Below are 17,549 nucleotides of genomic sequence, written 5' to 3'. Positions count from 1 at the left end.
AGGCCACCTAATGTCAATATTGTGAAATCTATGTGGCTTTTCAGGCACAAATATGATGCAGATGAAGTTCTTACTCACCACAAAGCAATACTCATTGCAAATAGAAAGTCACAAGAACAGGGGGTAGACTTCACAGAAACTTTTTGTCCAGTGGTAAAACCTGCTACTATCCGTGATGTTGGTTTAGCTCTAAACTGGCCAATGCATCAGTTGGATGTTAAAAATGCTTTCCTACAAGGTGAATTGAAACAAACAGTCTATATGCATCAGCCACAAGGATTTGTAAGCAAAGACTTCCCAAACCATGTTTGCAAGCTCAATAAAGCCATTTATGGTTTAAAGCAAGCTCCTCGTGCTTGAAATTTATGGTTGACGAGTTTCTGTCTCACATTGGTTTCGTCATGAGCAAAGCTGACAACTTACTCTTTATCTTTAAGAAGGGTTCCCAATCGGCCTATCTCTTGCTTTATGTTGATGATATTCTATTGACTGCATCTTCAAATGATCTCCTGTAGAGGATCATCGAGAAGCTCAAGAGTGAGTTTCCAATGTCCGATGAAGGCAAGCTCCGCCACTTTTTGGGCATAAAAGTTGACTACAACAATCAAGGTGATAAATCTCTAATTTACATGTTTTAGGCACCCTTTTCATCCATTTTTTGCATTATAAATACCCTAACCTTAGGAATTTGCATTCAGGCCGTTTACGGTGCTGCATTGTTGCATTTGTGCATTTGGATGAAAACATGTGCTTCGGAGCCTAAAAAGGGCAAGAATGAGGTGAAACCCGAACATGTACCCGATGGAGTGATCGTGCGGGAAGAACAGTTCGAACCGTAACCCGTTCAAAGAGGATCTGAGTGCAGGAAGAACAACCCGAAGCTCTACCCGAGGGTCTACCCAACCAGAACCTCGTGTAGACCTTCAGGCATAGCTGGGCAGCTAGGTCAAAGGGGTTTCCATATATAAACCCCCTCCTTATTTTCTCGCCAGAGGAAGCCGCAGGCACTCACGAACCAGCAAGCGAGAGCTACTGAGAGAGAGAGAGAGAGAGAGAGAGAGAGAGAGCGATTTAAACTTTTCAAGTTTTGTTAGGATTCAATTTTCACTTCTTTTAACTACTCTTTCACTTGTAATTCTGTATTTTTATTACTTCAGTTTCCCTTTTTAATTCAATGCAATTCTCATTCGTTTGTGTTTTCATATTGTTTGCCATGAGATCTGAGTAGTGAATCAAATTTTCTAGGGATGGGATAGGCGAGTATGTGCTCTTGAGCCTTAGCTTGATTGTTTTTATGAAAATTTCTTTCTAGATTAGTACGCTTAATGCTAGCTTCAGACCGAGAGTTTGAGATTAGATCTAGGGTGTTTCACCATCGAGAGATGTTAGTTGAAATGCTTGAACCAACTAATGCTAGAGATTTACTCACTTAGCCTAAGAGATTAGATGTGTAAGGAGTTCATTGACAATAATGAATCGGATCTTAATGCCTGCTTAGTCATATTTCTCCAATGAGAGTTGGGTAAGAGAGTGATTAAGGCTGATTGTTTCTACCACGAGAGTGGATCTGCAAGGTTTAGAGATTCATTGTCTAGGGAATATTTTGTTTGAGGCATGTGAGACATCCCAAATTGATCAGGAGCACTTATGAGTCGATTACCCTATCCCTAGGAGCTTTCGTATTTGATTGTTTAAGCTTTTATCCATAACTCGACCCATTACCCTAACTGTTACTCGATCACCAGTCTCTTGTATACCCTCAAGTTGTTCATCTTTATGCTCTTGATTTTTCTGTTATCCGACTACCTACTCGATCCTATACTTGAATGCTTGCATCGTGTGGCTCTTGTTTCATTCCCTTTTTATTTACTCTAGGTTGATAGTCAAAAGAAACACCCATATTATTGTTTGGCTTGACTTGCATTGTTCTGATCATATCGTATCTGCTAACATCACAACCATTTGGATTGATAACCATTTGTACTACAACTGCATAGGGAATTGATACCCTGGGTGAAAATCATGTTATCACAAGGTTTTTTCTTGAGTCAGCCTACATATGCTCAAGACATCATCAAGCGAGCAGGCATGGAGGAATGCAAGCCGTGTGCAACACCCGTTGATTTACAGTCCAAAGTTTCAGCTATAGAAGGTAATCCGGTTCCAGATCCCAAAACTTACAGAAGTCTAGCTGGAGCATTGCAATACCTAACCTTCACTCGACCGGATATAGCTTATGATGTTCACCAAATATGTCTCTACATGCATGACCCACGACTACCACATATGACAGCTATCAAACGCATCATACGCTACTTAAAAGGAACAACCACGCTAGGCCTGCAACTAGTAAGAGGACACATAACAACACTAACTGCATATACCGATGCAGACTGGCTGGCTGTCCTGATCCACGTCGATCGACATCAGGCTATTGCGTGTTCCTTGGTTCGAATCTGGTGTCTTGGTCAGCAAAGCGACAACCGACAGTGTCATGTTCAAGTTCTGAAGCTGAGTACAAAGGTGTAGCCAACGTTGTAGCTGAGCTCACTTGGCTGTGTAATTTAATGCGGTAACTTCATCTCCCTATTTATAAAGCTTCTCTTGTCTACTTTGCATAACATAGGCTCTGTCTACTTAGCAAAAAATCCGGTGCAACATCAACGCACCAAACATATTGAACTGGATATCCACTTTGTTCGCGAGAAGATAGCAATAGGTGAAGTCAGGGTGATTCATGTTCCATGCTCCCTTCAATATGCTGATATCTTCACGAAGGGACTCCCATCATGCCTCTTCAATGAGTTTCGAACCAGTTTAACCATTAGAAAACCCGATGCTTCAACTGCGGGAGGGTGATAGAATATAGGAATATTCTCTAAACAACTTAGCTAAGATTGTATATGTTTTGTTATATGTATCCCATGTATATTGGGAGATCTCTGTAACCTATTCGGCTATATTAAGCCATGTCTATCAATGAATCACTCAGGGGAGTTTATCCAACTTTCAACAACAAATTCAATTGTTAAACGAAATTGAAAACGAGTGTTCCAACTGTTAACTTACTCGTTCAGACAATCAATTTTTTAACCACGAAAATAGATTGATGAAGTATTTGGATATAAGAAAAAAAAAGAATATCGATTTAGATTCAGTTGTAATCGTATTTGTTATGTTGAGAATATGATTCGAAGAGGAGTGGAGAAGAAGACCCAATTTTTCCGTTTCCTTTCTGTTTCCTTTTTTGAAAAAAAAAAATATTCACAAATCAGAAATGGAACATTTTCAACGAAATTACTGCCACCTAAAATTGAAATCATAAAGACCGATTACCATTTTGTGGGTATTCGTTACCAACTAATCCACTAATATCACTAAAACCATTTTTTTATAAAAATTACTACTAAACTTAATAAAAACCTGTAATAATCATACAATTACAAAAATATAAAATTAAACAAGTAATAGTTTAAGAAAAACAAATATGAAAAAAATTCAAAATAATGTACGTGCGGGTCTGTCACTAGTTAACTTTAACGAATCCCACATCGGAAAAACTTGAAGATCTAAGCTAGTATATAATAAGAATGACTTCACATAAGCTCATGCATCTTCCCATAGTTTCATAATCATCCAGGCCCGACTCTTGAGGTGTGCGGGGTGTGCAACCGCACCGGGTCCCAACTTTTTAACAATTTTTTCTTTGCATTTGAAGGTCCTAAAGTATCGAATAATTATCAAAAAGGGTCCAAATCTTTAAAATGTTACATATTTAGCCTACAAATTTTTTTAAAAAAATTATTTTAGCACCAGACCCAATAAATTTTTGAGCCGGCCCTGTAATCATCGACCCATTAGGGTTCATTCTAACAAGTAATGGATACATATATGAACCAAGAATGATGAATCTCTAAGGAGAAAACGTCTTGGAAGGGAAGAAAGATGAGCCAAAGTCAATTGGTCTTCTTTTTATGCTATATGTATGAATGATAACCGCGACCCATAAATTCTCTGAATTATGAGGGAAAGTGTTAGATGTTGTGCGACCTCGGTGAAAGGCTTTCCATAAATTCTCTATATATAAATGGTTTCATGGTATAGAACAAATTATTTTATTACCTTTGGTCTCTTCGTTTTAACAATGTAAGTAGAAACATTGCAGAAGCTCTATAATGTATATATAACTTAATTCCAAGTTTTCAATCTGGAAATTTTATCTATATGTTTAATTACTGTCGGATGCAAAGGAAGAAAAGTAGTTGCTTTCTGTGTGATGGTTGAGAAAGTGTAATAATGTGTTCTAACAACTTCACTTGTTTGTGTAATTCAAAGCTGTTTTATTTGGAGTTACAAAAGCACACCAACGTTAATCACATTCACTTACTACTACTCAGTTACTAATCAATCATCTTTTGTCTCTTTTTTTTATTTTTATTTTATAACTATTTCTTTTAACTTTATTTGATTCTCACCCTAAAGTGTAAATTACATATCATGACATATCATGGTTGTCAAATGAAAAAAAAAAAAAAAAATCAGATTTAAATTATTTTGAAGAAAAATCAAATCTAAGCATCTAAGAATTAAAAAATATATATATATTTCTAGAACATCACATATTTTTTTAGTAAAGAAAACTAAATTAGTTGTAAAACGCGTAGATATATCTAAAAACTACTCAGACTTCAGTTTAGATTACAGAGTTTTTCTTTTTCTTTTCTCCAAAACACATTTCGCAATTTAATAATTTATCACCACAAAAATTTCGTTTTTTTTTTTTTTCGTTTCAATTCTCAGCCACTTCATATCAACAACTAAAACAGAAAAAATAATTCATTCTTGTTAGACTCCTTTGTTACATATAATTTATCCTCAATTTTCTCAAAATTTTCTATCAAAGTTTCCAAATAAATTTAAAAAAAATTCTGAGTACTAACGTTTCAAACTTTTATAATTTTTGTGTTTCAAACTTTTATAATTTTGTGGGACCCAGATCTCAACAAAATTCCCCTAAAACATGTGTTGTGTTGTTTACAAAGGCTGACAAATAAAAACAAAAATTTTGTTTTTAAATTTCGAAAAATTCTTTGTATAGCCGTTTAGGTGAGAAACCCCAAAACAAAAAACAAAGCTTCAATTTTTATTTATTTCTTCCTTTGGTTGAGACTTGAGAGAGATTTTTTTTTTTTTTTCTTTCCAAAGAAGAAAGTTTCGATATTGAGGTTTGTGGGGGCAATAATGGGTGAATCTGCTGTTCTATTTCAACATTCCTACTCGTTCGCTGCTCCTCCTTCTCGTCATGAATCTCATGAGGTTTGTAGTTTCCCATTTGTTTCTATCATCAATTTGATTCCTCCCAATTTCGAATGTTTCATGGTTTCTATTGGGCGATCCAGATTGTAAAGTTTTAAACTTTAAGGTTGGAATGATGGATATGAATCTTGGGGTTGATTTTGTTAAAAGCATCTGAATTGGGTTTGAGTTTTGAGCTAATGATTTTGATTAGAAACAGTTGGATTCACCAGAAAGTTTCTAACTTTGGTTTGAGTTTTGAGCTAATGATTTGATTAGGAACAGTTGGATTTTACCAGAAAGTTTATAACTTTGGTTTGAGTTTGTTAAGATTCTGACTTTTGTTTTTGTTGGATTTTGCAGGATAATCCAATTCATGCGCTTAGTCAATCAGTTTCATTTGGAAGGTTTGTGACTGAGAATCTTGAATGGGGGAGATGGTCAAGTTTTTCGCATAAGAAGTATGTTGATGAAGCCGAGAAGTTCTCTCAGCCTGGATCTGTTGCTCAGAAGAAAGCTTTCTTTGAAGCTCATTACAAGAGAATAGCCGAAGCAAAGAAAGCAAAAGCTGCGGATGAATCATTTGAATCTGACCCTAAACAAGAACCAGAAAGTGTTGTGGTGTTGCTTAACACTTTGGAGACTTTGACTAAGGATGAGGTTAAGGGAGAAGAGAGTGATGCAACTGAGTTAGTCATGATTAGTGAAGAAGAGTTGGTGTTGAGTGTTGAGAAAGATGACGAGCCCGAAAGAAAAAGTGTTGCGGTTTTAGAACAAGAAGACGCTGAAATGGATAACTTGTTAGTTAAACCAGTGGTTGCAGATGGTTTGCAAGTTGTTCATGATGATAAAGAGAAAGAGAATGATGCAGAGTTGTTGAAAAATAGCAGTTTGGTTGGAGAGAAAGCAGAAGAGAGAAGATCCGTAACCAAGAACTCATCGGTGTTTAGATTTTCTATGGAGACATCAGAAACTACGGATAAAGCAATGGAGATTGTTTTCTCACAGGAAATAAGGTAACAAAAGGAGCTTTGATTGTTTTCTTTAGAAACTTGTCATCCATCTGATTGCTTTATATTGTGTAATTTCGCAGTGAAAAACCGATAACTCGTAGTTCGCCAAAGAAAAACGAAAAACCAGTTAGTCCCAGATTTGGTTTCTTGAGGTAAGACTGATTTGTTTTTTTCTTCTTGAATCAATGTGCATTTGGTTTGATGTTCTTGTCCTAATGTATACTGTTGTCATGATGTAGCTGTTTGATGGGAGCTAAAACTGAAGATCAAACCCCGACTAAGAAGAAGGTAAAGACTTCGATTTCAACAAGTTGTGAGAAGAAGACATTTCTCATTTCTATTACTCATGTAAAGACTAACATTAGCTGCGTTATTTTTTTTCAGAGAAAGACAGGTAAGAAACCGTTTCTATGGCTTTGCTTTAAACCTGAGATGGTGAGGAAACAGAAGTAGCAAGAAAAAGGTAAAAACACCAAAAACAAAGAAGAGGAACATCTGAGAACACTTTGCAAATAGAAAGATTGAACCTTCTCTGTTGGCTTTCAAATCTTTTAGAAAGATCTGTCCTCGGATTCGTGTATGGTAAGAAAAAAGAAAAGAATCTTTGAGTGCACAGTAGCAAATAAAACCGAATAGCTGAAGAAGGTTTGTTTTTTTTTATTATTTTTTTTTTCTATTATTGTATCTTTTTGAACCTTTTGTTGTATGTATGTATGTCTTCATCTTCAATGACAAAACTTTCTCCTTTCATTATCTTATATGCTAATTGATTCGATATGTTTAGTTTATATTGCTGTTCAATGAGATGTGACTGCAGGAACCTTAATTCTGATTTACAATGGGATGAGTTCTTCAGCAAAGGTATGAACTTTACATAAATTATGGTTATAAAATTATGATAAAGAAATTATAGTTGCTGGAGCCTTTGGTCTGATTTGGAGTGGAAATGAGTTGTTGAGAAAAAAGGTTTCAACTTTACATAAATTACAATTATAAATCAAAGTTTTTGATTTAAAGAAACCAAATCACATTTACATAGATAGAATCATCAATCATTCATCCCCAAAGTTATTAAAAATGATAAAATTTACAAAAGCAAAAGCAAAGACAATCATTGGGGGATAATCAATCAAAGAGATCATCAGTCAAGTCATCATTTCTTCAACCAAACACCATCCTTCGTCATCAAATTCTTCCACATGTTCCATCATCATCATCATCATCCCCACATCACAAAAACTCATCCTTCCTTCTTCATCATCATCATGTGATCCATCTTCTTCTGTTTCACCATCATCATCATTATCATCACTCTGTATTTTCACAATTTCTTCTACAACACCTCCTCTGTTTTCATCATCTTCTTCTTCATCTTCTTCATCTTCTTCATCATAGTCATAATCATGATCATAACCGTAATCATCAGACATAAGATCAAGGATTCCGGTCGCCGAGAAACCGGAAAGCTTCAAACCGGATCTGGCCTCCCGGCCCGCAGCGACCTGCCAAGTCAGCATCTTGTAGGTGACATCATTTGATCTCACCTTAGAAGAGCCTTTAGTCTTGGCTTTGGATTTGGTGATGGGATGCATATGGCACTCAAGGCACCTTGCTTGACCACATTTTCCGGTGAATTTGGAGTGATTGGTCGGCTTTGATGACACTTTGGTAAACAATCCAGCGGTTGGGCGTGAAGTCAAAGGGTTGACCAGCTTCGATTCGGGTCTAGGATTCAGCGACGGAGGAAGAACCCTGTAAGTCCTCACCATGCCGTGCTGCTTGCCTTCTCGCTTCATCTCTGCCGTTGATTGATGAAACCTTTTACAACAAAAGAGAAGAAGAAGAAGGAAAGATGTGAAAATGTGAAATGATAAAAAAAAAAAAAAAAAGGTTGCTTGAAGGATATAACAAGAAGAGGAATATACTTGCGGGACAAGGAATAGTCAAAAGTCAAGACAAAATCCCTAAAAGTGAATTAAGCTGTGGACCACATCAAAATGAGTTGTGTAGAGATAACTTCAACTGTTCAATTATTGGAAATTTTCTATCTTCTTATTCTTGCAGAAAAAGAAATTAGGAAAGAACCAAACCACACGCAAATTCTTTTTATATGTTTCATCTTTTATTTTAGTAAACCTTCTTTAAAATAATTTGATACTTCTTTGTCTAACCGACACTATTAAATAAAACTTAATTAGGCCACTCAAAACTGTTAACAAATTATAATAGTGGTTAGTGGATTTTAAGTTTATTAATTAAAATAATTAAACACAATAACAGTTGTTTTTAATGTTTCGATATAAATTTTTAGGAAAAAATCTGTAAAAATGTAAAATGTCTAGAATAGCGGTGAAATAGTGTGGATACTTTAAAAGAGGATGAAAATAAATTTTAAGAGTTTCTTGTTCTTCTTTTTCTCCTTGTATCAATGGTAAGTTCATACCGTATTTTTTTTTAACATAAGGTTACAAAGATCGACATGAGCAGAAAAAAAAACTACAAAACAAAAAGCCATCAAAGAATTAATGTCTATAACACTCCATTCTACTTGCGGCCTTCTGTGGGATATATAGTTGATAACACAATGGCTATGTCAGTGTTCTCCTTTTCATACTTGAAGATCTTCAAAATGATGCCTTTTATAAAAATTATATGAAGGTTAATTTTTTTCGAATTTTACTTGGTAAGCAAAACTATTTCGAGCCTTTAAGTTCCCACAATAAACCAGGAATAGGTTGTTCAATATAACATCTCTGTTTTGCATGAAGTAAATGTTCCAAATATACAAGCTAAGGAGCCTTCTAACCTTTAGCCTGGCACTGACTATTCCTTAACAAATTAACAACTTCAATTTATGGTCAAATAGGAGAACAACAAATCTATAAGATGCAAAGAACCTTATAAAACCAAAAAATAATATATATTTTTTCCACATAAACATAAATGTTTAAATTAAAAAAAAAAAAAAAAAACAAGAAAAAAAAAAAACAATCATTTTATATATGTTTTGGCGTCATGATCGCCAAAACTTAATATTAAAACATAAACATAAAAAAAGCGAATAGAAACAAAAGATGTTGCTAAGCAATCATCACACAACAGTTACGGATAAAATGATTAAGCTGAACACCATCACAACAATGTTTATTTTCCTCCCAAACCATCTTTCCCATCTTTGGAGATGGACGACATGTGTAAACCGACATTGTATTGTTCCACGGTTGAGCAGATGAACCTCCAATCACCAAAAGCATATCGTCAAGTGACTTAAATGCCACTCCCCAACCTAAAGCGGCATTTGCTTTCACAGGCACAACTCCAAGATATTGCCAAGCATTTGCGTCTATATCATAAACCCATAGCTCGTTCAACCATGTTTCCAGCAAGTAGAGGTTGTCGTTAGCCACCGCAATAAGGGGTGGAGATTGGGGAGTCATGAACGCCATGCCTTTGAGCATGTCTGGAATCAACTTCCATGAATCCGTCATCTCATCGTAACTTTCTCCACAAGTTAGATGTACATCATTTTCGTCCCGACCACCAAGAACGTAAAACTTACCACGCAAGAAACATCCAGAGCTGACTTTTCTTCGCTTATTCATTATATGCATAGCTTTCCACGTTTTTGTGTCAGAATTGTATCTTTCGGCAACGTTGAGAACTTCAGAATTCCCCTTGTCGCTTGCCTTAATCCCTCCAGCAAAAAAAGCATCGGTCCCATGTCTCGCAGAAGCATACATCACACGCGGTGTGATCATTTCAGTATCTTTGATCCACTTGTTTATCTCTAACTCGTATCGCCACACCACAATATGCTCCACCTCCCTTCCGGTGACTATCAAATGCGTACCTGCACTGATGGTTTCCTTATCTCCATACAAGAAGCAATCGTCAGAAGGAACTTCTGGAAGCTGTCGGAAATTTTTGAAATCTTTATCAAACATTGTCCAACAAGTTTCACCGCTCGAAAGCATGAACACGCACGGTTGCACAAATCGGCGTTCTCGCCTCACTCTAAAAATCTCACGACTTTGTAGCAATTGTGAAAACTGCTTGTTGAGAAAATTTAGTTTCCAATATTGAAAACATGAAATACGGGCAAAGATCTCGACCTCAAGCTCGAACAAAAGCTTAGAAAGACCGTAGCATGCATCTTGAGCGTTGAGACTTGTTTGATTCTCCACTGTATTTAGAATTTCTCCTTTTTCTTCGTCTTCCAGATCACAGCAAGAATTTATATTCAGGTCAGGGATTTTGGACTCAATGCTAACGATCAGACTCCTCCTCGGCTCAGGGATTTTAGCTTCGTCTTTTGACATCTTGTGCTGTAGACTCCAAGTCACAAAAAGAAAAAAACATATACATAAATAAAATTGTCAATTAATAATATGAAAATGAATGCATTATTATATAAGATATTTTATTAGTATTCTAATAGGAAAGCACCAATGGCGAAGATAGATATTGATGATTAAGTATTTAGAGTATGTTTCACATAAGTAGTTACTACGTTAATTATACCTTGAAAGTTAAAAGAGAAGACTTCTATTGGGTCTATCACTCAAATCTTGGTTTGACTAAGTTATTTAGAAAGATGCGGCAGAGCAGTAATACAATTACTAGAAAGTTACTAAGATATATATAGTATAATCCTGCTTGTAATCTACAATGTAGTCAATGATCTAATTAACCATCTTCTATAAAACAATATTGGTAGATACTTTATATAACTTTGACTATTTTGTTAGGTTTTTATTTAAATTAATTTCTACCATAAAATATTAGTCAATTTACAGTTTGACTGATATTTTTTGGTAATTTGTAATGAAGAATTACTTTTCATTTTTTTTTTTGGTAATTTTTAGTGAATTGTTATTTTTAGTCAAATGATCTAATTAACCATCTTCCATACAACACAATTGATAAATACTTTTATAACTTTAACTGCTTAGTCTGCTTTGATACATTTTTATTAAACTCTCTACCATAGTCAAATTTACAGTATTGACTGGTATTTTTTTGTCAAGTTATTGAGTTGACATAAGCTTTAAAAAAGTTATACTATGTTTTTATTTTCAATTTCACCTAAGTTGCTTACTTTTAAAATATTTCCATGTTCTATATGATATATTGTGTTTTTGGTGTCTTTTGTCCTTCGTCTAGTATTCATTTTGAGTCATTTTTCGCATTTTTGTTTGTTTTTTGTGTCTTTTCGGTTTTTTCTTGAGTTGTGATTAGGTGTGGATACGATGTGCTGGATTTGGAGTCTTTTGGTTGGATTCGAGCTTAACCGGAGTAAAGAAACAAGAAGTGACTTTTAGACATCTCCACAGTTGAACTAAATCATGAAGTTTGGAGAAATCTGGTGAAGTATGTAGACAAGTCTCCTAAAGTCTGGAAAATTGTGGAAAAGTCTGGTGAAGTATGTGGAAAAGTCTACTGAAGTCTGGTGAAGTTTGTAGACAAGTCTATTAAAGTTTGTAGACAAGTCTGCTGAAGTATGGTGAAGGTTGTAGACAAGTCTGTTGAACTCTGGTGAATCTGGTGAAGTCTATAGACAAATCTGCTGAAGTTTGGAGAAGTCTGGTGAAATCTAATGTCCTTTTGCCTACGATCCAAACACCTTTTTTTTTCCTTAAATTTTCTATTTTTATTTTTATTTTATTTATTTTATTTTAATAAAAGTACAAATTCTCCAAAAACCTATTTAGCAGGACACATTCTATTTTTTTTCTTAGTTTTTGGAGTTTCTTGAGATCTTTTGTAAGCCACATTTGGGGTATTTGGAGATTGATCCTTTTTGCTTTTTATTTCATTAATCATTTTGTCTTCTTCATCTCTTTGTGTTGTTCAATTCAATATGTGTCACTAGTCTCTTTACTGGATTTTAGGATTCTAATTAGGAGATTTAATGAATTGATATTTTAATTGTTGTTTGGAATTCTTAATCTTTGGGGTCTTTGATTCTCATGATCTTAATGCTAGAATAGGACTGATCACCTTGTTCTAGATTTTAGGTTTTTCTATGAATCAAAACTCAAAAGTGTTTGATAGAATGCCTGAATGATTGTGAATTGAGCAATGTATTTCTAGCCTCCGAAAGTTAATGTTGGGACGCATTGTGAACATAATGAACTTGATTGTAATACAAATTTGGCTAGGAGGTTACAAATGAAAGTTTAGCAAACTATAGTCAAGTTTAGTTTCTAATACCTTGAAAGAGGACTAGTATATTCTTCTGTTCATGTTCTAGAACGGTCTTTAATTAGTGAATTCCAAATTTCGTTTTTTCATTAGTCATTGATCTCTTAAATACCCTATGTCTCAATGTTTTGATCTTACTCTATAAGTTTAATAGTTTGTTTTCTTTGCATTCTTATTTAAAATCCTGAAAACCAACAAATATTCGTATGCTTTAGCTATTTACAAGTCTCTCAGATCTTTAATGTACCCTTGTGCATTCCACCTCATATATACTGTCCTGCGTTAAGTGTATCAGGTAATAACCAATCATTATCAATGAACTTTACGTTGTTACCTCTCGGAACAGTAGAGGCTTAAGTTAGATCTTGCATAGATAGATAACTCCTGTATACCATGCCTAAAACTATTAGTAGATACTAGATACACTGTTATGGGTTATGAATTGTACATTTGTGCTCTAAGCAACTGGGTGCCAGATTGGCTCGTCCATAAAGAAAAACCAAGATTTACCATTGTCGTATTGTTTACATTCCTTGTTTATATGATAATGATACATGAAAATGATACTAAGACAAATACATGGGATAAATAGACTACGAGTTTCAGGTGTTCTTCCTTGTGAATTAAACATATACAGAGGGAAGGCTGAAACTAATGACTTCGATTCTCTGATCTTTTAAATGTTCATGAGAAGAGTCAAATGAGAGGTTCGTTTGATTCCTGACCACTTTCCAGAGATTTTGAGGCTTCCTTCTCTGGGTATAACACATAGTGTTGAAGCATGAAGATGAGATCAAAAAATATTGTGATCTGCAGAAAAAAAAAATATTGAGAATATTAGAAACAGAGTATACATTCAGAAATAGAATTGCAAAAAGAAAACCAAAACATTGTTCATACAAGTGATAGAAGAGTCTTTCCAAGGTTCCCATAAAAATTCACCCAAGAATCTGGAAGAAAACAAACAATGGAATTTTAGTTAACTGTTATTACCAGAGCAAACAAAAAGCAACTGATGTGAAGGAGAAGAGATTTTTTACGTTGGTCAATAGATTGTACAACCATTTGCAGATAGTTAGCGACTCCTCCACCAAAATCAAGAAGAATATTCCCGATGCTCCACCCAACTGTGCTCTTCCTAGTAAAGTTCATCTTTGCCTGAGAAGGAACACATGAATCTCATCACAATCTGAGTACTACAACAGATTACAACAAAAAGAAAAAAAACTTATTTGTTTTAGACCTGTGGAATGTACTTGACGCATGTCATGGCGACTTGAATCGAGCTATATAACAATGAAACCATATCCAAATTATCATCAAAAGTGTCATATATGTATTACCATCAAACGAAATGGTTCATAAAAGGCTCAGCGAAACAACTTACTTGAAGAGGGAGATAAGCCAGAGCCAAGACTGAGTAGGTAATGCTATGAAAAAACAGATGGCTGCGAATGCCCACACAGCAACCACAATACCTGTAGCAAGTTTGGATATTTTTTGAGGTCCACGCTGAGAGAGAGAGAGAGAGAGAGAGAGAGTAAAACACTAGAAACCATCAGAAAAAAAAAAAAAAAAAAAAAAACAGAACACATTTTACAAGGTAAAAGAGACAAAACAAAAACTTGATTAACTCACTTCATAGATAAAGATCTGGAACAGAGTAGCTGCTGTCATAACAACTGCATGGAGTGAGAATGCAACATCATTTGCAGCCACAGGTATCATCTGAAAAAAATACGCCAAAACCAAAACATAAACCGCTCATCCCATTTTCTTCCCCCCCACCCCCAAAAACTATCCTCATAACCATACCCATTCATTTACAATAATCTAAGGCATAGGAGTCACAAAGAACCAAAACAAGAAATAACAGGAGAAAGAGTTTTACCTCTTTATCGCCATAGGTATCAAAGTACTGTTTCTGAATAACAGGGCTAAAGTAGAGGGAGACGTTGTATATCATATACGATGAGTGCTTTGTCAGATTCAACATCGCGAAGTCGAAGTTTAATCCAACCACACTTTTTTCCATTTCCCCCCGAAAACAACACAACAAAAGATTCATCAATTTCGATTTCGAAATAATAATAAATAGAGAGAGAGAGAGATGAATTTACCTTTTTCTGCGGAAATTTAAAACAAGCTGTGGGTAAAAGCTAAAAGACCACGAAGCAAAAGCGATCCATCCAACGATCTCGTACAAGATCTCCAGCGGAATCGAATTCCACGACGCCATTTTTTTTTTCTCCGAAAAAAAAGTCAAATCGATCTGTTTTTTATAAAAAAAAAGAGTTGACGAGGATGAAGAAACGAAGACGATGAAGAAGAAGAGCCTTCTTACTTTATTTATTTTTATTCTTTTTTTGTCGGCGAGCATGCTAAAAAAAAAAACACAACAGGAGTAGTGTGTATAATTGTTTGGTGGGCACGGCCTTAAGTTACGGGCCACATGATTTTGATTTGGAATTTAATGATGACTTGTCTTAAAATATTTATGGTAAGTGTTTGTTCCAAGGATCTTATCATGTGAATGGCGTAAAAAGCAATTGATTTTTAAATGAGACAGAGATCCTTATCTTATCTCTCTCTGTCTCTCTCTGAACCTGACCATCTTTATGGCTACATTCCTAATTCAACTAATTAGTACTAAAATGTTTGTCTGGTGGTGCTTCGATAATTCATGTAAACCTCTTTATTTTGGCAAAGCTCCGAAGACGTTTTGGGTTTTGGATGAAAACTGAAAAGCTTTACATAAATTGGCAACACCGATATCGCAAAACTCCAGAATTTTTTTTTTTTTGCTTAACTAAACAAGTAATGTAAAAAAAAACTCACAAAAGTTTCGAATCTTTTTTTTCTTAAATTTGGTTATGGGAGTTGATGACGACTTAAGACGTGCCTTTTTAAAATACTAGAAATACAGACAGAAATTGAAACTGTTGCAAAAATGATGGGTCACTCGATAATGACGTGTCACGGCGGTAGTGTTCTATAAGATTCCACGATCTTAGCGTGAAGGGTACAGCATTTGATTTTTAATGAGATGAGAGAGCCTTTTATCCGATTGACTCTGACGTTCTTTGTGGTGGTTGCGTACGTTCGTTCTTTGTTTTCAACCGGCGGCTGTTGTACTTGTACGACGCCCGTGGTCACTCGATTATCCTAATTTTGCGATTTTAAGTATTTAACATTTGTTTCTTTTTTGTTTGTATAATAATTTATTGCTAAAACTAATTAGAAAGTCCGGGGGAGGAGGAAAATTAGTCCACGATCGTTGATGATATCTTTTTATAATACGTATAAAAATAGTTTGTGTAAGCTTTTATAAACCGTATTTGTGTATAGTATATCTCAAAATTTTAGAAGCATTTTTTATGAAAGTTTTGAAAATAGACATTTTTGAAAAGTAGTATGAAAAAAACATCTTAAAAGAAAGAAAAAATTAATATTATTATGAATGTATTTTTTTTACGAGTTGGTCCCCTAAAAATATATTATATGAATGTGTATTTTTTACAAATACAATTATTTACAATATATTTACGTATATTACTACTTTAAGATTAATATTATTATAAATGCAATTTTTTTACAAGTTGGTCCATCAAAAATATATTATATGAGTGTGTATTTTTTACAAAAGCAATCATTTACATGACTAAAGTAAAGGGAGACATTGTATATCATATACGATGAATGCTTTTTTTTCCTGGAAATAGCACTACACACACGTCTGGAACATAATAAACCTCTGATCAGTTTTATATAAACTTGACCGTCTTTATGATAACATTCCAAATTCAACTATTTGTATAGTTGTACTAAAGTAGGGGGAGACAGATTTTATGCTCTGTTTTAAAAATTCCCGCCTAGCACCAATTAAGTCTCGCAAAATCGCTAGGCCCACACTCTTTGTCTCGATTAATGACTAATCCCTGCTTAGCATCGATTATCCAATTATGTTCGTCTAATTTGATTATAACATGTTTACGCCGATTATTTCCCGCTTAATTTTGTATATACTGATTATTTTTGAAGTCAAATATAAATCAAATATATATTTTTTTGTTATTTAGACATTTAAATTAAGAATTTATGATATTTTACAATAAAACTTTAATGAAAATCATAAAATTTTCTTTTAAAATTATGTTTTTATATGTTTACCGTAATTTTAAAGATAGTACTATAGTTTTATATTTTTTTGATATTTTTTTTAACATAAACAGAATTATTCATATATTTAATACTATATATTTGTATTTTATTATTAATTTAATAAAATAACCCTAAAACTAATCCCCGATTAATCATTGTTTAATCCCTAAATTTCTCACTAGACGCTAGGCCCATCCTGATCGCCCAACTAGCGTCTAGCGATTTTTAAAACAGACGTTTTATGTAAATTTGATAGTCTTTATGGCTACGTTCCAAACTCAACTATTTATATAGTGGTACTAAATTTGTCTGGTGCCAATTTATTTATGTAAACCTCTTTATTTTTGCAATCTCCAAAGATTTTCTACATTTTGAATAAAGCTTTTACATAAATCGGCAACACCGAGATATTGCAAAACTCCAGATTTTTTTTTTGCTTTAGCTAAACAACAGTCAATGTAAAAACTGAAAAAAAGTTTCGAATCTTTTCTCAAAATTATTATGGTGTTTGTTTGAGTGTTGACGATGATTGAAGACGTGCCTTTTTAAAATGCTATAAATACAGTATACAAACAGAAATTGAAACTGTTGCAAAAATGATGGTTCATAATGATGACCACGTGTCATGATCTGGAGGCGATAGTGATCTTAGCGTGAAGGGTAAAAAGCAGCTGATTTTGACGTTCTTTGTGGTTGCGAAAATGAGATGAGAGAGCCTTTTATCCGACTGACCCTGACGTTCTTTGTGGTTGCGTACGTACGTTCTTTGTTCTCAAACCGGCGGCTGTTGTATGTACGACGCCGTGGTCACTGGATTATCATAATTTTGCAATTTTTAGTATCTAACATTTGTTTCATTTTTTTTGTGTATAATAA

The 17,549-nt window shown here is 34.4% G+C and overlaps 2 protein-coding genes and 2 pseudogenes across 5 annotated transcripts; 1 reads left to right on the top strand and 3 right to left on the bottom strand.

Annotated features, from left to right (window-relative positions):
* Window positions 1-4,695: 4,695 nt before the first annotated feature.
* Window positions 4,696-7,061, top strand: LOC104724436 (uncharacterized; annotated as a pseudogene). Its single transcript, XR_015572802.1, has 5 exons — window positions 4,696-5,316; window positions 5,659-6,311; window positions 6,389-6,460; window positions 6,548-6,596; window positions 6,693-7,061. The product of XR_015572802.1 is annotated as an uncharacterized LOC104724436 (transcript).
* A 198-nt stretch (window positions 7,062-7,259) lies between these two features.
* Window positions 7,260-8,472, bottom strand: LOC104724435 (uncharacterized). Its single transcript, XM_010442925.3, has one exon. It carries the CDS (start codon window positions 8,102-8,104, stop codon window positions 7,454-7,456), a length of 651 nt encoding a protein of 216 aa, XP_010441227.1. The 5' UTR covers window positions 8,105-8,472; the 3' UTR covers window positions 7,260-7,453.
* An 814-nt stretch (window positions 8,473-9,286) lies between these two features.
* LOC104728412 (F-box/kelch-repeat protein At3g27150 pseudogene) lies at window positions 9,287-10,963 on the bottom strand (annotated as a pseudogene). 2 transcript variants are annotated; one of them, XR_015572800.1, is made up of 2 exons: window positions 10,830-10,963; window positions 9,287-10,640 (listed from the first exon to the last, which is right to left on the bottom strand). The product of XR_015572800.1 is annotated as an F-box/kelch-repeat protein At3g27150 pseudogene, transcript variant X1 (transcript). The 2 variants fall into 2 exon arrangements; XR_015572801.1 differs by having other exon boundaries at window positions 9,287-10,633; window positions 10,830-10,907.
* A 2,038-nt stretch (window positions 10,964-13,001) lies between these two features.
* On the bottom strand, window positions 13,002-15,387 carry LOC104724434 (cystinosin homolog). The gene is given in 9 exon segments (XM_087475892.1): window positions 13,002-13,210; window positions 13,212-13,322; window positions 13,413-13,462; window positions 13,553-13,670; window positions 13,756-13,798; window positions 13,900-14,024; window positions 14,151-14,240; window positions 14,404-14,536; window positions 14,633-15,387. Coding segments are annotated over 9 exon segments (1,005 nt in total). The 5' UTR covers window positions 14,893-15,387; the 3' UTR covers window positions 13,002-13,135.
* Between the last annotated feature and the right edge of the window lie 2,162 nt (window positions 15,388-17,549).

The sequence above is a fragment of the Camelina sativa genome, chromosome 11, assembly GCF_030686135.1.
Source record: "Camelina sativa cultivar CO46 ecotype springtype chromosome 11, ASM3068613v1".
Lineage (NCBI taxonomy): Eukaryota > Viridiplantae > Streptophyta > Magnoliopsida > Brassicales > Brassicaceae > Camelina > Camelina sativa.
This window is presented reverse-complemented; position numbering and strand designations above follow the sequence as displayed.